Raw genomic sequence first — 27,170 nt, 5'->3', positions numbered from 1 at the left:
TAGTTTTTATATAGTTTAGTTTCAGTTTTAGTTTCAGTTTTAATTAAAGTTTAGCAGAATTAACAGATCACTTCCAGAGCGCAGGCCAAAGAAAGACGTAGGCATAATTTAACCTTAGTGAAGCAAAGATATAGCGACACAAAATTAACACATGCTGAGATTGATTAGATAGTAAAAGTATACAAATACACGCCAAAGAAAGCAGGCAAGCCTTTTTTTTACTAAATTAATCTACACAAGTCGCGCTTAATGTCATATCCAATGATGTGTGTTGAGATATTTAGTATGAAAATAAATGTAGCCTGATTTGGTTATATGTCTTTTCTTATTTAACCATATCATGATATTGTAACTGTGGTGTCTTGCTCACTTTTCCATGAACAGCCGTGCATCAATCAAAACTGGGACCATGTCTGTTTTTCTTCAAAGCACCAACTTAGAATGACTAATGTTGGTTTGATTGCTTGTGTTACATGATAAAATAAATAATCTTGCTTACCTGATGTAATAGATTTAATGCGAGTGCAGTTCGGGTCGCGACTCGCGGTCTTTATGTCAAACGGTTCTCATCTGTACAGAATTAAATTAGCGCTGCTGTCAGATAATGGGTCGGGTGTTCTGTTAAGTACTGCTGGTGCACGTTTACCAAACAGGACCCGTGCAGGCTTTAAACTGCTTTGCGTCTCTCCGTCAGATAACCCCATGTGCGTGATGCGCCATTACAGGTAGGCTATTTCCCTAAACCTCCACACAGCTCGTATATTTCTGCCAAGGGGTGAGAACGTAATGATTACGAAAACGATTATTTATTTTTGATAATTATTTTATTTCAGTTAGTTTTTCAATAACTGTTGTTAGTTTAGTTTCGTTTTAGTTTTTCAATTATTTTGACGTTTTTATTTTATTTCAGTTTACGAAATTGTTTTTTCATCAATCGTTTTAGTCTTAGTTTTAGTTTTCGTTTACGAAAATAACCTTGTGTCACGGACACTATGTCCATGTTTTTATACAGTCTATGGTGGAAACTCGATCTGAAGGTGGTTCGACAACATCACTGAATAGTTCTTCTATTAGAACCACTGATCTATAATAGATCAGTGGTCAGAACACACAATTGTGTCTATGTTTGGAGTGTCTGATGGCCATAAACATTATGATCCTAACAAACTTCTCCAAACCACACAAGCATCTGTTATAAAACATTCTCCGTATACAACTATGTGAATATACTGAACTGTGTTCAAGCAGAAATATGATGTTAGAGTGATCAGTTCGGAGAGAGTGCACATACACGGTTCGTTTGCGCATCAATAATAACGGACACACACACGCCTAATGAACAACTGTATGTCACTATAATCGTCTTTACCTTGATTATAATCATCACCCATCAAAACTTTACTAACGTGACCCTGGCTTGATTTATCCAGCCGGGAGCTGTAATTTGCATATCATGCTCATACACTCTTAAAAATAAAGGTGCTTCATGATGCCATAGAAGAACCTTTTTGTCTAAATGGTTCCATAAAGAACTTTTAACATCTGAAGAACCTTTCTGTTTCACAAAAGGTTCTTTGTGGCGAAAGAAGGTTTTTCAGATTACAAAAACGCAAGAAAGAGATGGTTCTTTAAAGAACCTTTGACTGAATGGTTCTTTGTGGAACCAAAAATGGTTCTTCTATGGCATCACTTGAAGAACCTTTTGAAGCACCTTTATTTTTAAGAGTGTACAGTGGTTTTGAGCCACCGTTCAGTCTGTATTTCACAGTGCGATGAGAAACCTGAGCTGCTCCGAAACACAGAATATCACAGAATATGTAGAGAGGTGGTGCTGTTATTTATTTATATGTATTTTTAAATTATTTATCATATTAATCATAAAATTAGTGAATTTACTATATTTTAGTTTTAAGTTATCTCGCGCCCACTAGTTGAGAACCACTGACCTAAAGCATATTTAAATGATGTACCCCCCTGGTCTAGTGGATGATGAAATGAGTGAAAAATCCAATAGACTAGGAGAAACAACATCCCAACATCATGGAAATAGGAAATGTAGAAAAGTTATTATTTTAGAGTTATTCTATTAGAGGTATTTTAGAGTAGAATTTGATATTTACTCTCTCTTTCTCTCTCTCTCTCTCTCTCTCTCTCTCTCTCTCTCTCTCACACACACACACACACACACACACATTCCATTCTACAACATCTGGACTAATAATCAGTTAGATCTTTCTTCTCTTTTAATATGTTTCTCTGTGCCACAACCAGACTTTTTTCCTCTGTGTATTTTTATTTTCTGGTGCAATATGTTCTCTGATGCAGGGTTTTTCAGAGTTTCAGGTCTGTCACCCCGTGTCTTAACCAAGCTTGATAAATGTTTGATAAAAAGTCTTGATGACTTGATAAAAATAGTTGATGCTCTATTCAGCTGCGATGAGTGATAGGACATTTTGTCAGTAACTTGGATGCTATTTCTGGATATGAATGGTGAAAATGAGATTTTCCATGGTGAAATCTCATTGGTCCTAAATCCTAAATCTTGCACCATACAACTGTATCATAATAGTCAAATGTGTTTTTTCTAAAGGCTAAAATGCTTTTTCTCATCCCAACTTAATTTTCAGAGATAATTACAAATTCCAAGTCTGGAGTTGGCAAGACATCTAAATAGGGCTGCCACTAACGACTATTTTTATTTCGATTAATCTATCGACTAATTTATCGATTAATCTAAACGATTAATTTCCCACCAAAAATCAACAATTTGACTTAAGAATATTTTATTAAACCAAATGAAATCCAAATTTCTATGAAATCCTTTTTTTAAAGCAAAAGTAAAGTGCAACAAGAAGCAAGTGTCCATCTCATAGTCCAAATCACTGAAATCAAAGTTCAGTATTATAGTGTAAGAATGACAACATATCCACGTGTTATAGTCTACTAATATTAAAATTATAATCAAAAAAACATTTTTAAAGGAGTATTTACCAGAAATGTTATTTACCATAATTTATTTAGGAGAAAAATGTAAATGTGCAGTATTTCTGAAAAAAAAGAAAAAAAAAACTTTATTATTATTATTTGTTTGATTATTAAAATTTAATGGAACCATTAAAATGGAATCCAGAAAATAATGGAAAACAGAATTGGGTAAAGATAAAACTAAAACTCAATTAATTAGACAGGCTTTTTGATTAATACAATTTAATTTAACCATTAAAACAGAGTATAGAAAAATGACTTATTAGGTAAAATAGGCTTTGTAGTTCACGCGCGTTCCAGTATCGACGGAAAAATATCATAATGAGCAAAAATATGCCACAGTGGACCGGGTCTCACGCCGAACGGCACACGGTGAACGGTTGCGCTGTTTCCAATGAATGCAGTAGCTTAGTGTGCGCGTGAGGCGCCGGCGCGATCAAACAGCTGAAACATTAAATAGACTACTCTGTAATTTTTGGTCATACAGTAAAGGCATAATTCGAAACTGCAAAGTGTTACCAGTTTGAAAATTCAAGAATAATAGCAAAGTTAATAAGAATTCTTTCTAAATGCAGCACCGTTCTTATTTCGCTCTGCATAACCTGAATGAAAAAAATTTTTTTTTTTGCTAAGAACGAACCGAAATGAAAACATTTCGCTTTTAATCTGTGTATTTAACAGCCTGGGAAACCTTCCCAGGACAGTACCTTGCCTCACCGACTAAAATCAGGGCGCCCACTACGGAGACGGCACCAGAGGTGAGGGGGCACAGTGGCCGAGGTGGCCGGGCCGGGCCCCCTCAGCCCACCCCAAGATTCACTGCAAAGTCAATTATTGGGCCATCAGTGAGCATGTCACACAACCAATCCACGTTGATTTTGATTAAATAAATCTTGTCTCAGAGGGCAAAATCGTAGCCAAAATTGTCTCAAGGAGGGTGCAGTGGAGTCACATCTGGTGGTCACAGCACACACACACACACTTACTCATACATCCACATGCCCTTCTACAGGGACATATAACTCCATTTCGCATGTACTCCTTTATATTTTCCAACATAAACACACTCTTACCTTCATGGTAATACTTCACAGAGAGCACGACAGGAACAGGGGGCGCAGTAGGACACACTTCTGGCACATTCCTGGCCAGTCTCTACTTCAGTGTCCCTCCCTGCTCTCTTTTTCTCTCCGTCTCTGACTTTCTGTCTCTAGAAATGCAGCCTCTTTCATCTTCAAGTGCGGGTGTGTCTGGGATTGATTAGCTGCTTAATTGGAGAGATGTTGGTATGCTGCGGTGAACACACACACATACACACACACACACACACACACAGCTTTGACAGTGAGAGAGGCATGGCAGACTATTGTAAACACACCCAAGGCTGCACCACAATCAATCAGATGCTCTCACACACACACACACACACACACACACACATGCATCCATCATTTCAAGCACTCTGTATAAAGATATTCAAGCTCTCACAAACTCCACACTCATTCCCACTCACCAGCAGAAACATACCACCCAGCACACTGAAAAATCCCCTTTTTTCTCTCTCTTGCTCTCTTATACACACACACACACACACACACACACACACTTTAATGATCCAGTGATTCATACTGTGCCCTTCACACCCACAAACTCCCTAGTGTCAGAGCGACCGGTGATGTCAGGAGGTAGATTTTGTTTTGTCACAGCTGTGACACCAGTCTGGCATGGAATGGGAAAAGTGCTCATGAAAAAAGCAGAGAGCTTTTTCATCCACTTTTTTGTCTGTGTTTGCATTAGTGTGCATTGCATCCAGGTTCATATATGATGGCGAGTAGTTATGTGCGGTTCTGGACTCACTCAGGACTGTGATTAAAGGAATGTTTTGGATTTAACATAAGCCATGACATCTGAAATGTTGTAACGATTACCGCAAACAATAATTACGACCCGCTCATCAGTTTGTAAAAACAAATAAAAGTAGTTTTTACAGTAATGCATTTACAAAGGAAACCTCTCCCCATAGACACTTGTATTGCATTACAGTATTGTGATTTTTGTTGTTTTCACAAACATTATTTAACCCATAACATTAATTTGAAATTGCATTCAGTGTTGAAATAGCTAACTAAAATGGAATAAAAAAAATTTTTTTTAAAAAGCTGAAATAAACTATAATATTAGATAAAAAAAAATAAAATAAAACATACTAAAAAGCTAAAAATACAAAAAAAATGTACTTGGCAACTAGCTGAAATAAAAGTTTGAAGTATTTAAATTACTACAACTAAAACTATATCAGTATAAATAATGACTAAAATTAAATAAAAATATTAAAATGAATAAAAATCAGAAAAGAGCATGGCAAAATACCTAAAACTTAAACTAAAATTAAAATGAAAACTTAAAGCTTTAAAAAAAACTAGTAGAAGTGACAAAAAATGACTAAATTACTAAAACTTAAAAATAAAAATAAAAGCTAAAAATAAAAGCCAATTAACAAAAGACTATAATAGTAAATTATTAATATTGAGATTGCATGCATCTAAGACTTTGGGACAAGATCTAAGCTTCAGTTTGAGATTTAAAAAAATCCATAATAAGCCCCAGAAACATAGCCAAATATTATTTTTGGATGCGCACAGATTGTTTTGTTGATTTTGTGCATACTCCGTTTTTGAGTCTAAATCCTTTTAAAAGTCAGAGTCGTACTTTGTGGTTTTGGAATGGCAAATAAAGTTCATTACTTTCACACGCACCGCAGTTATCCTGGGGTTCTCACTTACGCTCGCCTTCAGTGGATGATTCGTTACAGTCATAAATATCATAAACTACCAATGAATTATGAATCGTTTAACCGGAAAACAATATTCCACACATTACACCGTATTAGGAGGGTCTGCAAAGCAAATGATGTTTGGGTGTAACGCTTGACGTATGCAGTCGTATACGTAAACTTTGGGACTAAGTCCTTACGCAAGTGCCTACAAGAAATTATTTCTCAGTTATAGCAATTAGTAGCACTGAGTCATATCTGCGCTTGTAAAAACAGTGTTTTGTAGCTGAGTTTTATGAGATCGAAGCATGTGAAAATGTGGTTGCTTTGGTGTGTGGTTTGTTTCAGTGTGTGCGTGTGTCCAACTTGACCCCGGTCTCAGGTCACGTTCCTGTAGCCGTGTTCTTATCGGCCATAGACTAAATCAAAAACACGTTGTACATTATACTTTAAGCCTCTTACCCCACAGGCACAACAAAGAGAAACAAAAGCCACAAAAAGAGAGAGAAATGAGAGGGAAACAAAAGGAGGAGAGGAACAACAGAATAATTAGAGGGAATGTGGAACAGATGGAGAGAGATGGGCTCCAGATTCCTGCCTCTCACTGAGTGAAAAAAAAAAGGGGGAGGGGGGAGAGAGACTGGGTAAAAAGATATGAGACAATAGATGGGAATGGGAACGATGGATAAATAAAGTGAGGTAGGACAAAATCTGGAAAAAAAAGAATGAGATTAGAATCAGATCGGAGAGAGTGAATGGATATTCACGTCAGACTGGGCTGAAGGGGTGGTCTGGGGTTTGTGGTTTTGGACAGATGATATGTGTGAGCGAGAGAGGGTTTTGCCGCACTTGTTTGTGCGAGAGTGTATGTGCTGCCATGGGAACCGGCTAACGACAGATTATTTTCGCCTTAGGAACGTGTATAAGGACTACAGGCATCTGGAGTTGGCCTGTGACACTCAGGACGAGGTGGACAGCTGGAAGGCCTCTCTGCTGCGAGCTGGGGTTTACCCAGAGAAAACCACAGTAAGCAGAGGAACCCACTGGCTTCTGTACCTGTACGCTAAACCCTGCGGCCTAAAACTTCAAAATAAAGGTTACAGTTTAAACCAAAAAGGGCTTTAGCCGGATACCATGTGGATCTTTATAAGCTCCACTCAGAACTTTTATTCCCTACTTCTTTACAAAACCAACAACATGTGCTGGTGCTGTAAAAGAATAGTGTAAAAATGCCCCATTTTTATCAACCCTTGAGTTCCTTTTTTCCGTGGAACACAAAAGGAGACATTCTGAAGAAAGTTCATGCTGCTCTTTTTCATACAATGACGGCAGACCAGACCAAGAACACTACAAAAAAAGCACCATAGAAGTAGTCCATATGACGTAATTTTCCAACTACAAGTCCAAATATGCCTACTTCCCTACTATATAGACGAAAAAAGTATGTGAAGTGAGTAATATGTACGAATTTGTAGTATTTATAAAACAATAGGTGAATAGTACCTGGTTGGCCTACTGCTTTTGGTGAGATTCTAAAGTGCACATCTGATGGACACTTTACTATCCAATGGTATATTCAGAGATATTCGTTCCTTATCAAATGTAGTAGCTACTTAGTATATGACATTTTGGGTGCAGCTCTTTTCTTTGCACCATAGCTCTCAAACATAATTTTCATTTACACATATTTAAATTTTAAAATGACTGTTTATGAGACATGAATATGAGATTCTAGCAAATGATAATGATTTTAGTCTGTTCCTCGCACAAGTCTTTTGGTTTCATAAGACTTGAACTATAGCGCACAACACATGGAGCACTTTTATAATGCTTTTTTGCACGTTCTCATTCTTTTTTATTGCATGTAAAAGAGCAGCATGAACATTATGCCTAAAGTCTTCTTTTATGTTCTGTAAAAGAAAGAAAGCCACAATGGTTTGGAACAACATGAGGATCTAAATGATGACAGAATGTTCACTTTTGAGTGAACTATTGAATCCAGAAAGCAAATACGCTGATCTGAAGAACCTATAAAAAAGTATCAGTCAGTCTCCAAAGAATCAAATAACCAACATTACTTAACCTTTAAGGGATAGTTCACCCAGAAATGAAAATTCTGTCATCATTTACTTACCTTCATGGCATTCCAAACCAATGAGATTATCATGAATCTTCAAAACATAAAGACAATTTTTAATGTAACCTGAGATTTCTATCCTTTCATTGAAAATCCATTCCACTAAAACTTTGCTGATTCAAATAGTTAATTACTGCATCGTAAAAGGAATCCATAAGAATTGAGTGGTTTAATCCAAGTCCTCTAAAGATAGAGCACATAAAATATGATAAACAGTAGCTGTACTTGCATGTTTGAGCTTTCGTTGTTCATATTTAATGTTCTTAATATATGTGTGTTGATAAAAGTTTGTGTGAATAAAAGCCTAAATTTAATCTGTTTATCATACTGTATAAAGCGATCATGTCTATTGGATTAAACTGCTCGATTCATATGAATTACTTTCATGATGTCTTTATGAACTTTCTGAAGCATCAGAGTTGTGGTGGAATTAATTTTCATGGTAGGAACAAAAATATCTTCATTTGTGTTTCGAAGATGAACCCAAAAGTACGGGTTTTGAACGCGATGAGTAAATGATGACAGAATTTAAATGTTTGGGTGAAAAATCTCTTTAAGCACTTCAAAGAACCATTGAAGAACCTTTATTTTTAATGTGCACCAGTCTTCACAAGCTGCAGTGTTCTAAGAAACATAAAGTTATTATACGTTCACATAATAACGAGGCCCACATGGAATCTATGCACACAGAGCATTGCAGAAACCTCCACAGATTCCTGCAGAACTGGAGCGCCTGGCGCTCATAAATGTTTAACACATTTCATATTTTATTGCACACTATTCTACAGATTTTGCCCTAAAATCAGTGAATAAAACGTCTGCTGATTCCATCTAGGCCTTCTAATAACTGTGCACTGTAGTTTGGATAACTCTCGCTCCTGTAGCGTTTCTATGTGTGTGTTTGACTCTGCGGCTGCAGGCTTCATGGTGGCTGTGCTCTGGGTTCAGGAGCTCTGCTGCATTCCTCAGCTCTTGTGTCACACCATGGAGGATCAGCGAAGGAGGGGGCTTTGAGCTCTGTTTCTAATCAGCTCCCTTGCCTTTTTTCTTCACGCACCCCTCCATCCCCTTCTTTCTGTCTTTATGTATGCTTTGGAGCAACATGTTGAGTGATGTCACAGTCCTGTCAGGGTTCCCCATAATTCGCTCTGACAGAAGTCTACCACACCCCCTCCGACACTCAGTGAAGTAAAACTCATTTTTTCCTTGCTTCTTGTCCCCCCCAAACATCTCTTTTCCAGCTTGGTTCACTTTATGTATGTGCACTCGTTGCACATACATAATGTGATGATGATGATGACAAACATCTTTGTCATCCCCCAATATTGACAGTACATTTCCTATCCAGGTTTGCCCACATCTTCCTCTGTCTTTTTTCTGATTGGTCAGGTGGATGGAGAGGGTTCAGGCCAGGCAGAGAGCTTCTCCATGGACCCTCAGCTAGAGCGTCAGGTCGAGACCATCCGCAACCTGGTTGACTCGTACATGAGCATCGTCTACAAAAGCATCCGAGACCTGATGCCCAAGACCATCATGCACCTCGTCATCAACAATGTAATAACAAATAAAAAAAATCAAACCAGTAAAACTTTATGTAAGATGCAGAGATATGTATTCATTCATACATTTATATAAAAATTAACCATATCATGTTAACATTAGGTTTCCGCAGCAGGGACATTTGTTTTACATTAGTATTTTATTTACATTACATTTATTAATCTTGGCAACCAATTTACTGTACAATTTTAAAGATTTATAGTAAGTTTACCTCAAGATGTTATAAAAAATATTATACTTCCATACACTATAAATTGTTAAATTATTCAAATATCTAAGTATAGTAAACCATACGTTTAAAGTCTATACTTCTATAATATATTTAGATATTTGAGAATTGTTTTGTACTTGAATTGTAAAAGAAATAGTATTTAAAATCTAGGTTGGGTTCGTATGAAAATGTGTAATTCTCAGACCTTTGCTCAGAAAGAAAATCATATTTTAAGGCAGTATTGTGGAAATATATTGGCATATTTCAAAATATTTTTTGAACTCGACAGTGTTTGGACACCATGGAAAAATTTCTGGTCAGTTTTCAATGTAATTAATTTTACCATCTTTTTGGCCCAATTCATTTGTTTCAAAATCAGTTCCAGAATAGTTTCACTGTGATTTTATACTGACTTAAGGACTTTTAAATGTATACATTTTAATAACACAACAGAACAAGCTGCAACACAACAGAAACAAGCCACAACACAACGAAATTAGCACAACACAACAAAATTAGTCCTATGCGTTGTGTTGTGGCGATTTTGTTGTGTTGTGGAAATTCCGTTGTGTTGTGCACTACTGTGCCACACATATTTTTGCACATATTTGTGTGGATGATGTGTGAGTAGTTCACAATTCGGCTAGTCATGTGATCTAAACATTGCGGCCACATTGAAAAAGAGAATATGACTAGATGGAGAATATATGTGTCATCATCTCACTGTATATAATTTCAAGTCCTGTTCCTTTTTTAATGTGGAAACTATGTTCTCCACCCATAGGTAGAGGAGTTTATCCACTCTGAGTTGCTGGCTCAGTTGTACTCTTCAGGAGATCAGTACTCTCTGATGGATGAGTCTCCTGAACAGGCCCTGCGCAGAGAGGAGGTGCTGTGTACCCACGCCGCCCTGAAGGAGGCACTAAACATAATCACTGACATCTCTACTTCTACCATCTCCACTCCGTTGCCACCCCCAATAGATAGCTCTTGGCTCCATAGTGGCTCGCTACACCGAAGGTACCTCACATCTCCACTTCCTGTTCAAGGTGTCTTCGTCATCACTCCACCTCATCCAGCAGTGCTGTTCTTTACTTGACCCTTAGAATTGAATCTGTACTCCGGCACATAATTTATGGTGGACCGTTGGCACTCACATGGACTGAATCACCAGGATTTCTGGAAATATCATGGAATTTTCATGGTGTTTTCCAGGCCTAGGAAAAACTGATTGAGATTAATAACAAATTAAAAGTCATGGAAAATTGATTTTTATAGAGCTTCATACTCTTGTGTAGAGTGTTGTCAGATGTGAGCGAGTCGTTCTTTGGGGGCGGTTCTTTTCAATGAATCGTTGAACCAGTTCATGTCAGTCTGAATAATTTCTTAGTGAATCATTCTGAATAAAAATGATTCTTTAAAATCCTTATCAAGTAACCACAAGTGACTGCAAATAAAAATAACTGGTAATGGAAATGTTATGGCCCACCCAAACAGCTAATGCATCCCTCATTCTCATTCTCTCTCAGGTCTCCTCCAGGTTATAGTGTCCCTAAGAAGCATCCTGCTCCACCTGCTCCTTCGTTACCAGTTTACTTGGACGCTCCTGCCCCACCGGTCTCCAACAGCACAGACACCACCAACACTACCAGCCGCCCCAAACGAGTCCCTCCTAGTGTTCCCAGGTAAAAATTCACCCATTAACCCATTTGTCCTGAAGGCACACTAGCAGCGTCAGACCATGGCTTGTTCCATTTCAACAAACCTAATTTCTGCACAACATGATTCATCAACCGATGTTTATCTTCAGTAGGAAAGGGATTTCACGTGTGATCCCTCTATCAACAACACAGCTGAATAAACTTTCGATTAATAAAGTACCCAGTGACTAGAGGGCTTGAATCAGGTGCGTCAGCACTGAAATAGGCTGAATATTTGAAACGAACCCAGTGACCCGTAACTTCGCATTTTTAAACAGTATTTCAACAGTTTTCCAAGCTTGAAAGCTGTGGTGGACTTGTGGTTTCCCCTTTCCCAGGTTCCATCTTCCGTGAATCCAAGGTGTTGCAAACTACTTATGAACCAAGGAGGTCTATGAAGGTGTGGACCAATTTTCACTGTTAACTTGTTGCATATTACTAGCATATTGGCTGTTTATTAGTACTTATGAAGCATATATTAATGCCTTATTCTGCTTGACCATATTTTAGATCCCTTAATCCTACCGCATACCTAAACTTAACAACTACCTTACTAACTATTAATAAGCAGGTAATGGAGGCAAAAATCATAGATAATAATTAGTTAATACTGAGAATTGGTCCCCAAAGTAAAGTGTGGCTGCAAAATTTTGTTTGCATAAAAGGTCCATGTGTGGTGTACAGTATGAGGCACTGCTCACACAGAAATTACTTTCAAACCAAGCAGCTTTTAGTCATTCAGTGTGATGTGACTACACTCTAAATAAAAAAATTCTGTAAAAAAACGGAAAAAGTACTGGCAGCTCATTACCCGGACTTTGTACCGTAATTAAAAAACAAACAATTTCCGTTAATTGAAGGTCTGCCCACAGTAAAAAAAAACAGGACTTTTTCTGTTTTCATGGTGCATCTATATATATGGAAAATAAACATATAAAGCGAATAAATCCAGCAAAATATATGAATTGAAAATGGTTTATTTTTACTTCATGTAAACATTCTTAAAAATGCATTCAATGGCTTTTGTTTGCCTTAAATTGGTTAGGACAAAACGATTTCATCAATCAATTACTCAATCAAATAAATTCTTTTAACAATGTGTCAAACACTGAAAAATGCCTGTATTGTGGAAGAAAATTTAGCTTTAAACAGTAACAGACAGAATTAGAAAAATAAATCATGTGCACTCGTACAATACTGGTGTTGCACCAAACAGTGGTCACAAAATTTAAACTTTACAAACTGAAACAGTCAAGATTCAAAACATTTTTTCCTATAAGAGAACACAATATTGTTTATAGGGATAGTTCACACAAAAATGTGAATTCTGTCATCAATTACTCATCCTCATACCATTCCAAACCCATAAGACTTTCATTCATCTTCAGAACACAAATGAAGAGTATTTTAATGAAATCTGGGTGCTTTCTGTCCCTCAATTGATAGCCTACGCAAAACTACCACTTTCAAGGTCCAGAAAGGTATAAAGACATCAATAAAGTATGTGACTCCAGTGGCCTAACATCAATTTTAAGAAGTGATGCAAATTATTTGTGTGGAAGAAAACAAAACAAATCAAATTATGTATTTTTTCTCACAATATGTAGATCTCAGACACATTCACAATGCATGTTGAGTTGACATGAGAGCAGATTTTCTGACAATACAACCCATCCCAGAAGCCTTGCACTTGTTACAAGCAGAGGAAAAGGGATACTGTATGCAAGCCTCATGTATTAAAGGTTCTGTTTTTTGTTTTTTTTGCAATTGTGCTCACATTGGTGCCTTTTTAAAAATGGTGTCAACACAACACGCAAGCACTGTGGTTCTCTCGTGAACGTGCAGGATCTATGATCTATGCTGAAGTGAAAATATTTTGTGAGTTGTTTTATTTTGCAATTGTGCTCACATTGGTGCCTTTTTAAAAATGGTGTCAACACAACACGCAAGCACTGTGGTTCTCTCGTGAACATGTGCAGGATCTATGCTAAAGTGAAAATGTTTTGTGAACAAAGCACTCATGTTGCTTCTTAAAATTGATGTTAGGCCACTGGAGTCACATAATTTAATGATGTCTTTATACCTTTCTGGACCTTGAAAGTGGTGTTGCATAGGCTGTCAATGGAGGGACAGAAAGCACCCAGATTTCATTAAAATTACTCTTCATTTGTGTTCTGAAGATGAATGAAAGTCTTATGGGTTTGGAATGGTATGAGGATGAGTAATTGATGACAGAATTCACATTTTTGTGTGAACTATCCCTATAAACAATATTGTGTTCTCTTATAGGAAAAAATGTTTTGAATCTTGACTGTTTCACAGTTTGTAAAGTTAAAATTTTGTGACCACTGTTTGGTGCAACACTAGTATTGTACGAGTGCTCATGTTTTCTTTTTCTAATTCTGTCTGTTACTGTTTAAAGCTAAATTGTCTTCCACAATACAGGCATTTTTCAGTGTTTGACACATTGTAAAATGAATGTATTTGATTGAGTAATTGATTGATGAATTTGTTTTGTCCTAACCAATTTAAGGCAAACAAAAGCCATTGAATGCATTTTTAAGAATGTTTACATGAAGTCTGGAATTCATGCTAAATTATTTAAGTGTTAAACCTCAATTGGCATGATTCTGCAACAATGCTTTCTTGTACAGCATTTGAAAATATGGAACAAAGATTTGTTCACTCATGCTTGACATTTCAATGTGAAACTAAGAAAAATATACAATTTGAAGTAGGAGCATGTGAGACGCAGGGCTCCAAGGGTTTGTGCACTCTTAGTATACCTCTCACCATGTGCCAGTTTGAGGAAACTACTGAACACAGCCTCCAGGTTTTTTCCCCCTTTATCTGCATGTTTAGTCCAAGTTTAATTTTGAGATTTGAAAAAAAGCTCAAATATTACATGGATTTTCGAAGTTGTTCATGCAAGAGTCTTAGAGGAATGCGTAGCCCACTTGGTTGCCTTCATCTCAACCCTCGTTCAGGATTTCTTCACAGGAAAACTCTAAAAGAAATGGAGATGACAAAAAATGAAATTAATGAAACTGAACAGAATAACATGCAGGTTGGAGATGGAAAAGCAACCATACAGTATTTTAAGTTCATTATTAAATCAACTGCTATCCCTAACACTTTCCAATTCAAACAATTGTTTATAAATTGCTTAACTTACATTTCCAATGGTCTCCATTTACATCTGTCATATGAGCTTGTCAGATCAACTATATCTTACAATATACTTAATTATTTTCAACTAAATAAACAGCAACACAACCAAATGAACTGAACAGTATTTATATCGTTTTTTACCTCTGATTCACGCAATGTCCGAACTGTTCGAATTGTCCTGAGCGCGTCCTGAGCGCTCTGGGTATTTGTAGCTCACAACCGCAACAGGGGAGGACAAGTCTGATTCGTCGGATGCCTGTGTTCACTCAGCCGCTTCACAGACAGCCTGCTAGTAACGATACCGAATTGATTTCTCTTTTGCATGTTATGGTCCTTGTGTGTGTGTAAAACAAGACAATAAAAGGTCTAAACATACCTCATTTGGCAGAAAGGGTGATAGTGTTATCCTTGAAGAATTCGCGATGCCAGATCTTCACTTAGTTGTATCTTCATCTCTTTTAAATTAAGAAAGATGTAAATGGTCTCTCCTTTTCTCGACAATTCCTCTGCCAGCTTTTGTTTAAGGCATCAAACTAACTACGTTAGTACTGCGCTTCAGATTTATCACAACTGCTTCTCTTCAGTAATGACAGATGCTTGAAACGATATGATCAGCACTAAATACAGCGCATCAACAACAATTAAAAGTTAATAAACAATTAAAAGAGTAACCTCCAAACAGAATACAAACCCATGATAAGAATGCAGGGGTGCTTGAGATTCACAATACAGCAGCAATTACGTCCTGTCGTTAGAAAGAAAACAAAAGAAACACTATGAATGTCATGAACTGCTGTCCCTTTAAAACACGAAAGCATATCTGACACACATCCAATCTATTCCCGTCTTTACGGTCAATTATTTTAGACTGTGCTGTTTACGAGGTCACTCGCCAACAACGGTCATTTTGGCATAATGTCGTGTGCATTTGTCCATTACAGTGCGAAAGAGAACTCAATGCGCTGCTGGCGCGCTGTCTGATGTCTGATTCGTTGGATGCCTGTGTTCACTCAGCCGCTTCACAGACAGCCTGCTAGTAACGTTACCGAATTTATTTCTCTTTTGCATGTTATGGTCCTTGTGTGTGTAAAACAAGACAATAAAAGGTCTAAACTTACCTCATTTGGCAGAAAAGGTGATAGTGTTATCCTTGAAGAATTCGCGATGCCAGATCTTCACTTAGTTGTATCTTCATCTCTTTTAAATTAAGAAAGATGTAAATGGTCTCTCCTTTTCTCGACAATTCCTCTGCCAGCTTTTGTTGAAGGCATTAAACTAACTACGTTAGTACTGCGCTTCAGATTTATCACAACTGCTTCTCTTCAGTAATGACAGATGCTTGAAACGATATGATCAGCACTAAATACAGCGCATCAACAACAATTAAAAGTTAATAAACAATTAAAAGAGTAACCTCCGTAAGTAAGATGTGTGACGATAAGCAGAAAATGTTGAATGTGACGGCTCCGACATTCATTTGCCAAACAAGCCAGACCTTAACTAAATTAATGTTACGTCAACAGTTTATATGACATTTAGCAACATAGTTTATAATTTACCACGGAAGTGTAGAAACAGGTTCCCCAAATTCGAAAGCCGCCTTTAAAATTAAACTTTGACCGAGAAGATCTCCGTGAATAATGGCGCCTGCTCTTTCACTGTTTTCGCGCCGATAAGGGACCAAAGTTCTCACTCCCACAATGCAAAGCGTAATTCAAAAATACAGGAAAACACATGTAAAAACCAAAAACGGAAAAATTACTTTAAATAGTACAGTATATTGTACTGTATATTGACAGTTTTTTCTTACAGTGTAGCTTTAACATGAGCGAAATCTTCATGGGGAACTTTTTCGCCCCCAAGCATGACTGATTGTGCAGATTCCTATAAGATTGACTGGATTTTACCCACACAAATTTGCCAAGCAGCAGTAAATGTGACTGCACCTTAATACAGAGAGAACGCTATCCGTTAGCATTCCTATCCATCTCAACGGCAGTTCCTTGGCAGGCATAGGTCCCCATGGAAGTATATGATTTGAAATGTGCCATATTTCCTCATCGGACCACAGAAACTTTTAACTTGAAGAGCATAATGAAGAGCAAAAGATCGTAAAGCCCAAAGTATACCTCAGTTTTGACTCATTCGCTTGGTGTATATACAGTATGTACAGCTGAATGCATAGCCTTTAAAAGTATAGGCTACTCCATTTAAAGTGATAGTTCACCCAAAAATGAAAATTCTGTCATTAATTACTCACCCTCATGTCGTTCCAAACCCGTAAGAACTTTGTTCATCTTCGGAACACAAATTAAGATATTTTTGATGAAATCTTGAGAGCTTTCTGACCCTGCATATACAGCAACGGACCTACCACGTTCAAGGCCCAGAAAGGTAGTAAGGACATTATTAAAGTAGTCCATGTAACATCAGTGGTTCAGCCGCAATTTTATGTAGCTACGAGAATAATTTTTTGTATGCAAAGAAAACAAAAATAACCACTTTATTCAACAATTTAATCTCTTCCGTGTCAGTCTTCGCCATGCGTTCACGAGAGTACCACGACACATGCACTGCGCCTTGTTTGCCATCAGAGGAATGCATACGCATGCGTTGTGGAACTGTCAAGAACGCGCGTCGAAGATTGATACAGAAGAGAAGAAATGGTTGAATAAGTTGTTGTTGTTTTTTTGCACAAAAAGTGTTCTAGTAGCGTCGTAAAAATTAGAGTTGAACCACTGATGTCACATGGACAATTTTAACGATGTCCTTGCTACATTTCTGGGCCTTGAACGTGGTCGTTCCATTGCTGTCTATGCAGGGTCAGAGAGCTCTCAGATTTCATCAAAAAATATCTTAATTTGTGTTCTGAAGATGAACGAAGGTCTTACGGGTTTGGAACGACATGAGGGTGAGTAATTAATGACAAAATATTCATTTTTGGATGAACTGTCCCTTTAATAGTGTGCACAAACACAGGTGCTCGACACAAACACACTAAAAAGTTGTATCCTTTGTTAAGAAGTTATGAGCGATTAAAAATGTCTCTGTACTAGTTTAAACCAGAGTTGTATCTCTGAACTCCCTCCCACAAGCACTCATCAACACGGCCGTCTATTGTTGTTGCCATCTCCAGCAGTTCGTTGTAACTCTCTGTCATCTCTATCTTTTTTGACTGTTAAACCTGGCTGTGTGCGTACAGTTTGTGCGTACTCTGCTGATGATGAAATTTACGTCATGCATACACATAAAAACTGAAGTATACTTTGTGTTTAAATAATTTAGTTTGGTTGCACAAGCCTGTCATCTCATAATCGGGCTGAATGTGCAAACATTTTCCTGGCAAAGTTTTATTTCTATTCATCAGAATGTATTTAAACTAAATTGTACATTTACAATTATAACTTATGATCAATATTACATTTTTATTCACACACCCCCAAATCAGAATGTCAGAAAGTGCACAGTTGCAAGAAACCCCTTAAGTTAAGAAAGCTTTTAGTTATAATTATAAGTTATTATCACAAAGGGTTTTTCTTGCTGCAACCGGCTGCAGAGTTTCCCACTGGTAATTATGGCATTGTGGTGGCGTTCATGTGCATTCGTCTCATAAATATGATCATTCCAGCATGACTTTATGGCAGCATATGATTGTTAAAAAACAATTTAAGATCTGCTAGTTCTGCTATCCTTCCCAAATGTTGGGATTTATGCTCGTAGTGAACACGACTAATAGGACTTACTGTGTCCAGAGAGCAAGGCTTGTTCTTGGATCCGTGTTTAGGATTAGTCTCAAAGCGGTGCATTCAGAGACCAGAACTCTTTGTGAAATATACGCATACCTACCTTCACATGCATGAAAGATGAGACCACGTGCTCACTGGTCCCAAAACTACAGCACTAGATCACAGACACTGCTGTCTCCACGCACCATGAACATATGGTCTTGAGTGTAAAGGAAAAAGAAACTTGAACTTGAACAGATGTCATTGCTCAATCACACAGGCAAGCATATTTACATTTGAAGGCTTTTAAAAATCATGCACATTTTCAAGGAGCAGTGAAAGTATGCACTGCGAGCAAATCTCACACAAATGGTCAAGAAATTTCAAAATCGTATATATTTCACACACCTAGAAAGATATAGTAAATTTACACGTCATGCTAATGATTGTGTGTTTTTTGTATTGCCTTTGATTTTAATATACAAAAATCATGGTGTCTGGATGATTTAAATTGTATTACAGCTATGAGATTTTGTTTCTTTTTTCATTTGCATAATATTATTTTTTTTTTAATGTAATAAATTAAATATTGATATTAAATTTCTATTAGTATAATATATATATTACTTATAGAATATACTATATTTTATTGCAATTTTAACAGTTTTTTAATTAAAATTATATTTTTTATAATTGTTTATTAATGTATAATTTAATATATTTATATATTACAAGATGTGATATTATATGATTACAATATTTGATGTATTGTTTAGAACTCTCAATTAGTTGTAATAATTCATACAAATCTTGATGCTAAAAATAGGGTTTTGCTTCCTTTTTGCACAAAGTAAAATTTGTTTCTGTGGATTTTGGTGGGGAATATGATCTGGATGTTTATTAGCGAGTCTCACACGTGACTTGAGATGGGTGGAGGTCTTGTTGAAAATGTGTTTTTCATATTTGATTCCCCAGTTTGAGTGCAGACAGTCCCTATTCTCTTCCTCTCTTTCAGCTCTTGTCGTTTGAATGTCAAAAGAGTCCAATCACATGAAGGCTTCTCATATGTCTTACAGTTCTTTGATTATTGTGTTTTATGGATATCTGGTATGTTTTGTATTTCATATGAACAAGAATAAACCAAACCAGAAGCAAGACTTCATTAAAGGAGCGCTGAGGGTTACGGTCAACTTCCTGTTCAAACCGTCATATCAGTATTCACAAACTGACCGTATCTTTTCCTTCTTTCAACACTCTCTTCGGTTTTCCCTCGTGATTGTTCCTTTTCTCGCTCTCTCATTCCTTACCTTCACTCTTTGGCCCATTTTCCCGTCTTTTCTGCCTCATTTCCTTTGTGTTCAGAAACGGGGCTGTTTGGACCTCCACCCTTTTTCTCCTGCTTTTTCTCTCCTTTTTCTTTCTCCCCCCATCGCCCCTTTCTCTAGTTCTCCCACTCACTTTTTCACATTTCCTCTCACCATCAGTCATCCCAACTCTCCAACTTTCCCTCTCTTTCCTTCCACCCCCATTCCCCTTGTCTTTTTTTCTCCTTCACTTTTTGCAGAACTCATTTGAACCTTTTCACAGTCCTGCTGTTGTCTTCAGCGTGACCCCAACCAGAGCAGGCCTGACTGAATCTGAAGACCTAGGCAGCATTTCTGGGCACTAAAATGGCAGTTCTGAGACGCTGCCAGCATCTCATCAAGCAACGTTCCTCTCTCGCACCTCATCCACTCCTCCAATTACACATTCTTTTACTTTTAACTTTCTTTCTGTCTTCCAGTAAACCCCTGGCATTTCCAAGCTGCTAGATCTCATATGTTTCCTTAAGCGTTGTTTTGCTTTTCTTTCCGTCGTCTCTGTCCTTTCTTTTTCTTTCTGTGAAACCGCAGTCCTGCACTCGCCGCAGCACAGGAAAAATAAAAGCCATTCTCTTCTCTTTCCCATCCCAGAGAGCTGCTCCCTTTGCCAGCTCCATTAGAGAGTGAGATTCCTGCGTCTCCACAGGGATCTTTCCAGGACCAACTCTGCAGGAATGCTGGACTCATATTCAACCTTACACACACTCACACACACATTCAAGACGTCCCGACACCGTAGCTTGTGATTGTAACATGGTCAGCGCACAATAATGAGCTCTTTTGGGCCTAATTAAAGGTGATGTGTCACTTTTACAATGTTAGAATACTTCTTTTCGAGCCTAAGATGTGGAGACGAAGATTTCCCTAAAACATTGTCACAGTGGCGCTGTCAGAATTTTGCTCTGTTCATTTGAGCATCCTGACCAGAATGGCACAGAAACATTAGCTTAACCAATTACGTGTGTTTGTGGCGGGACTTTTCTGAAATCACAAACTTTAGTTTTAAGAAATGCTAGTAATTACTGCGTTGGAAAATTCTTAAAAAACTGTAACACTTTATGGTAAGGTCAAAATTAGTTCATGCAGTAGGTATCACAACTAAACAAACAACAATTGCTATTCTAGGTTAATGTTAATTTGTAAATAAACCATCGTATATTGTTAAAATGTATATGCCACATTTCAAACGTCTGGGGTCAGTACGATTTTTTTTTAAATATTTTTGTAGTAAGTCTCTTATGCACACCAAGCCTGCAGTTATTTGATTACAAATACTGTATAAACAGTAATATTGTGAAATATTGTTAGTTTAAAATATCTGGTTTCTATGTGAATATATTGTAAAATGTAATTTATTCCTGTGATGCAAAGCTGAATTTTCAGCATCATTACTTTAGGCTTTAGTGTCACATGATCCATCAGAAAACATTCTAGTATGTTGATTTGCTGCTCAACAAACGTTTATTGTTTATTATTATCAGTGTTGAAAACAGTTGCGCTGTTTAATGTATTTCTGGAAATGTTGATACCTATATTTTAGATTCAAGAGAACAGTATTTATTTTAAACAGAAATCTTTTGTGACATTCTAAATTTATTTTCTGTCACTTTTGATCAACTTAATGCATCCTTGATGAATAATAGTAATCATTTCTTTCTGACCCCAAACTTTTGAATGGTAGCGAATGTAAAACTACCCTAAATTAATAAATGCTGTAAATGTATTGTGAATTGTTAGTTAATGAGAACTATACATTAAGAAATGTTAACAAATTGAACCTTCATGTAAAGTATCACTAAAAAAACAAACTAGTAAGCACGTGTGAGATAAAAAAAAAAATTCTGGATATTTTCACAATTATGGGTTTACATTAAGAGTTCTTTTTTGTTCCGATTTTTGTGTATGACTCACAGCAAATCGGCAGGGTTTGGTATTTATTTGTAGCCCATTTAAAGAAAAATCATTTTTTGTGTTCTTCTCAGTCCTGTTGATCTGATCTGGCCATTTGTGTTCATTTTGATTTCATTTGCCCAAAACAAAACACACTCGCAGGCAATTGTAAACATATGCAGACATCTGAAGCAGAGCAGTTTATGGGAGATTGTTGTTATTTCCATTAGCTGTGAGCTATGACCTATGGCAGTCTGTTCTGACAGCTCAGGTTATGTGTAATGTGTTGCAGGAGACAGCCACCGGCGGTGCCCACTCAACAGCCCCACTGAGACACGAATGCCCACCTGTGAGAGAAAAAGCACCAACGACAAGAACTGCTTGAATTTTCATTAAGAAGACCGCAAAGATTCACATCTTACACACAGCGAAAAACTATCAAAACGGATTTCGGTGTAGCAAAACTGATCTCCAGATGGTCTTTTTGCTCACCGAATCTGCTTTTGGTGGTGAGATTGAGCACTGTGCTGAGGTTTGTTCCTGTTTTGTACATATGTTGATGTTTGCAATGTGAGTTCAGCTCTTTATCAGGCTTAAATAAAAAGCATTTTGGGATTTTGTAAATACTGTGTGCTTAAGAAGTCCAACATTTTCCTGTAGTTAGTGGGGTTTACTACAGCAAGCATCACTGTTATAATTGCTCACGGTTAGTGACTGCTATCTGAACCAACCCCTAATCCTGAGTTTAAAATTTCAGCGTGCAATTTCTCACACTGGTTGTGCTACGAACATGATTTATATCTGAAATCATGCAGCTTGTAAAGCTGTACTCTCGTTTTCAGAAAATGTGAAAAAAAAAAAAAAACATTATTGTTAATCTTATTTTGCCAAACATAACTTCATTAATTTATAAAAAAGTATACAATTTACAAGACGCTCTTTTTGCACAGAATGCTTTAATTTGGCAACTTTATTGCAGTGTCACACAGACTGTTTATATAAGTTGTTATTCTGTTAGTTATAAATGATACTACAGAAAAGCCAACAAAGGCTTATTATATTCTATCAGTTGAACACTGGCAGAAATGTCCTGCTGCTATGCCGTTCTACATGAACAACAATTAAAGCTGCAGAAATACCTGGGACTGACTGACATCTTGTGGGCAACATCTTGTCCAGAACAGTTTCGACCCTGGCAAATTTTCTATCACCTCCATTGAAATAAAAATAGGGCTTGTAATATCAATTTATAGAAATTCTGCTACTGGGAAAAGGGGAAAAAAAGAATTACTATTTTATATATATATATATATTAGTGCTGTGAAATGATTAGTTGTGATTAATCGCATCCAAAATAAATGTTTTTGTTTACATAAATATGTGTACTGTGTATATTTATTATGTATATAAATACACACACATACAGTAAATATTTACATGCATATATTTATATTCTTATATGTTATATATAAATATATTTAACATATAAACATAACATATTTTTTCATGAATATCTACATGCATGTGTTTGTATTTATATACATAATAAATATACACAGTATACACATTATGTAAACAAAAACTTTTATTTTGGATGCGATTAATCATTTCACAGCTCTAATATATATATATATATATATACACACACACACACACACACAGTTAGAAACATTTATTTCCAATACAGTGAGCATGTTAAAATATTAGTATTATTTAAAAAAAATTTAAACCATTTAAACTTTTAATCAAGCAATTCCAGAATATGCATTTATATATAAATACTGTTAAAAAGAACTCCCTACTTCCATATAAATTATTTTAAAATCACAAAACATGTCTAGATCATACCCCAAAAATCAAAATTATATTATTATATTATTTTAAAAAATCTATTTTTAGGGGTTCATTTTCTTAACCAAAAAAAACTTACTTTATTTTCCTTTTTAATTTGTGTTAAATGTGACCTAGACATCTTTTCTTGAGGCTCACCCATTTTATAATTTAGTTGTATTTTATACTGGCAAAATTAAATGAAATTTCCCAGTGACTGTTCCTATTCTTCCCTGAGCTTAAAGGCACAGCTTACCCAAAAATAAAACTTCTGTCATCATTTACTCAAATTTTTCAATCTGTTTGACTTTCTTCTGCGGAATACTAAAGAATGTGTCTGTACAATGGAAGTCAAAGGTAAACAAAACTGTTACCAATATTTCCTCAAAACATTTTCTTTCATGTTCCACAGAAAAAGCAAACCGTACAAGGTTTGTAATGACATGAAGATGAGCAAATGATGACAGATGATTCATTTTTAGGTGAACTATCTCTTTAAGAAAAGTGCAGAAGACTCTCAAAATCATCCCTCCAAAGGGAGTCTATCAAAAGCATCATTTAAAATGGTCTTAAAACCCTGCATTTTCAATTCAAGAAGCGGGACAGGTCCTCTCTAATCTCTGCCTCGTCCCAAGGACCGTGGATGTTGTCCTTGTGCCTCTGCAGATGGACCAGCAACAGTGGACAGAGTAAAGTTAATGTTAACAGAGCCAGCGAGAGGAGAAGAGCCCCCTTGGGCCACAGGCTCTCCAGACCCCTGACTCCAGCCAGACACACCAGCACCGCTGCCCACGGGAAGCTCCACTCCGCCTTCTCCCGCATGCGGTGCAGCAGGCAGGGCCACAGAGCGAACACCAGGAGGGCACAGCTCAGCATGGTGAAGGTATGCAGGGCGCCAGGCAGCCGGGACGCCAGGCACACCGACCCGAAAAGAGCCGCGTTGAGGGAAAGACTGCCCGGCAGACTGGGCTGAGCATACGGGAAGGACACCAAGTGAGCCAGGAGCATCACGGCTGACATGGCGTGCACAGTATCTGTACTAACCGACTCGGTTAGAGTCTTTAAAACAGGTGAAAACCCGAAGGTAAACGCCAGGAAGATGGTCGCGCTCTGCAGGTCCACCAGGCGCGTTCGCTCCCGAACACAAGAGCCTCCCAGGACCTCGTAGAGTCCGTATCCCAGCAGAGCACAGCTTAGACAGACCCAGAGCACCGCGGACGGCACCAGGTCTCCCTGCTCCATATAAGACCACACTGTGAGGAAGACGGCCACGCAGGACACCTGCTGTGCGATGAGCCCCGTCTCACGCACCACCGCCCAGTAACGGTACTGACGCACTCGGATGTTGCGCCGCAGCTCCTCCAGAAAGCGTCGGTCCACATAATTGTCCGGGAAAGGCTGGCGTTCATATAGGACTTTACGCCACGGGACAGCTGCAGGAGCTCCCGGACCACTGTCTGCCCCCATCCCCTGTCAAAACTGACAATACACAAACCATACAGCTATCTTTTTATAGGATTTAAAAATTAATTTAATAAATAAATCCAAGTATCATACATAAAAAGAGAAATATAATTCATTTTTAAATGCCACAAAACTTTGAGCAACAAATCTATATAATCAAAATATTATTACACAAAACTTCAACGTTTTTGTTCAGCCTTACTTATTAACCTTTATTAAACCTTTAATAACATTGTTAAACACAAACTAAATAAATCCAAGCAGCATGAATATATATATATATAGATATATATATAAATCTATATAATCAAAATATTATTACACAAAACTTCAACGTTTTTGTTCAGCCTTACTTATTAACCTTTATTAAACCTTTAATAACATTGTTAAACACAAACTAAATAAATCCAAGCAGCATGAATATATATATATATAGATATATATATAGATATATATATATATAAGATTTTAAATAAACCGTAAAAATGGTGTAGAAGCAATTTTCACACAGAATTTCACAAATAATTACAAAGAAACTGCAAGTAACACTGAATTAAACATGATTTTTAAAAAAGACTAATAACGTATTTTCTTGTAAAATGTACTTCAATAATCTGAGCATACATAAAATGTTCAAATCATTTTTAAATGCCACAGAAATCTTCATTTTGTGTAAGTCAACCTACTGATAATCAAAATATTACATGAATATTCAGCCTTCGTTGGGCTCTAGTCTGCGCGAGACTGACAGCTTCTCGCGTCGACCTGAATCTGATTAACAAGAGATTCGACTCTCCTTCCACCGATCATACAGTACGCCAGCGTGTGTGGAGACAAACTATGTTCATTCATATTGAATGCATAAAGGTTTTAAACCCATATAAATGTAATATCTTACCGAAACAGCAGGGTTTTCTCTCTTTACCTGCTTCTGTCGCGCCATCTCACACCCGGAAGTGACGAACAACAAAAACAAAAGTGCGACTGTAGCTTTAAGTGAAGAGCGCCATCTGCGGACGTTTCCTCAAAACCTCCAGCGGACGAAGAGTGGGTAGCACCCATAGACTGTAAGGTAGCACCACAAGATTGTTCTGTCGTCGGTATCTCATACAATCTTGTGATTTGAACTATCTGAAGCGTGTGGAACGTTTTGTTTTTGGTCACAGTTGTAACCGGTGAGAAGGAACTGCTCAGGCGGCCAATCAGGCCAAGGGGTTTCAAACGGGTCCGTCAAGAATTGAGAGATTTTTATTCACTTATTTATTTACTAAATGTATTTTCAAGGTTTTCAAAGTTAACGTGTGTGCTTAACATATTTATAAAATGTGAACGTAAAAAAATTATGTTAAACATTCATGAAATTGTATTATTTGATTATGCTTTCAAAACACTGGTCAGAAAGCGTGCGATTATTTTATATTTTTCTCAGAACGTTAACAATGAGTGAAGTTCTCCTTGATTCTGATTGTAAAACAGCAAATGAAGGATCACTTCACATATTATAATTTTTAACGTCCAAAAAGTGTGTGGGGGATACAACATTAAACACTTAAGTCTTGATCATATTCCTTCACTGAAAGGAAAACTAGTTGAAAATTGCAGCTGGCAGTGCTAAAAGTCTCCAGAAGGTGGCGACATGAGATTAGAAATTCAATAAGAAATCCAATTTAAGTTTTCTGTGGAACAATTCAAAACAAGCACATTTCAGAAACTCAAAGAAATCCACACGATTCATAATGGCGCTTTATTCAACTAAAAGGGAAAAAAAAGGATAAGAAAAAATGTTAAACTGGCTTTTAGTAGATAAACTGATAAGCAGTGCAACTATGATATACTGAAAATTCAAAAAATTTAAAATAATCTCAAGCACAAAAGAGAGTGATTTGATCAAAAAGAGCAGTAAACTTCATTTATTAGCACAGTGAGAGCAGCTTCCCACAGGACCAGAGACTCTCAGAGGAAGATGGTTGTCGTAGTAACAACACAGAAATAGCTCAAGCATCACTAGATAGAGAGAGAGCAACCGCACACTGCAAATGTTCCTGCACTGCAACAACACAACAGCCGTTAAAATACTGCACTTTAAATCAAGCACATTCACCAAGGGCCTCTGAATGAGTTCTAATGCACACTGAAGCCCAGGCTGCTGTCATTGACAGATGAGGGATTGAGCTGCTGCTGTTATTTCTAGTGCTGCTAAAGCCTCCAGAGATTTATAGAGCTGAGAGTCATATTCAGCCTGGCACTGACCGGGCCTTCTGAGAAGAGTGTTTTTAAGTTGGCATAGCTCATGTGTGAATACAAGGTTAGGGTCTTTTTAAAAAAAAAAAAAAAACTTTAGAAAGTCAATTTCTCTTTGTATT

General features: G+C 37.1%; 2 protein-coding genes across 2 annotated transcripts in view; one reads left to right on the top strand and one right to left on the bottom strand.

The window, feature by feature from the left end:
- LOC107669154 (dynamin-2) overlaps positions 1 to 21,999 on the top strand; it is a 47,988-nt gene extending 25,989 nt beyond the window's left edge. The window contains 5 exon segments of the mRNA XM_074186940.1: positions 6,673 to 6,784; positions 9,285 to 9,449; positions 10,451 to 10,686; positions 11,196 to 11,351; positions 21,806 to 21,999. Of these exon segments, the coding sequence (XP_074043041.1) occupies positions 6,673 to 6,784; positions 9,285 to 9,449; positions 10,451 to 10,686; positions 11,196 to 11,351; positions 21,806 to 21,845 (709 nt within the window). The 3' untranslated portion in view covers positions 21,846 to 21,999.
- A 1,678-nt stretch (positions 22,000 to 23,677) lies between these two features.
- On the bottom strand, positions 23,678 to 25,804 carry LOC107669155 (phosphatidylinositol N-acetylglucosaminyltransferase subunit C-like). The gene is made up of 2 exons (XM_016461284.1): positions 25,706 to 25,804; positions 23,678 to 24,822 (listed from the first exon to the last, which is right to left on the bottom strand). Exon 2 carries the CDS (start codon positions 24,808 to 24,810, stop codon positions 23,929 to 23,931), a length of 882 nt encoding a protein of 293 aa, XP_016316770.1. The 5' UTR covers positions 24,811 to 24,822; positions 25,706 to 25,804; the 3' UTR covers positions 23,678 to 23,928.
- Between the last annotated feature and the right edge of the window lie 1,366 nt (positions 25,805 to 27,170).

Source organism: Sinocyclocheilus anshuiensis, unplaced genomic scaffold (genome assembly GCF_001515605.1).
Source record: "Sinocyclocheilus anshuiensis isolate Anshui unplaced genomic scaffold, SAMN03320099.WGS_v1.1 scaffold400, whole genome shotgun sequence".
Classification (NCBI taxonomy): domain Eukaryota; kingdom Metazoa; phylum Chordata; class Actinopteri; order Cypriniformes; family Cyprinidae; genus Sinocyclocheilus; species Sinocyclocheilus anshuiensis.
Note: the sequence above shows the minus strand (reverse complement) of the source record. Positions and strands in the feature narration are given on the sequence as shown.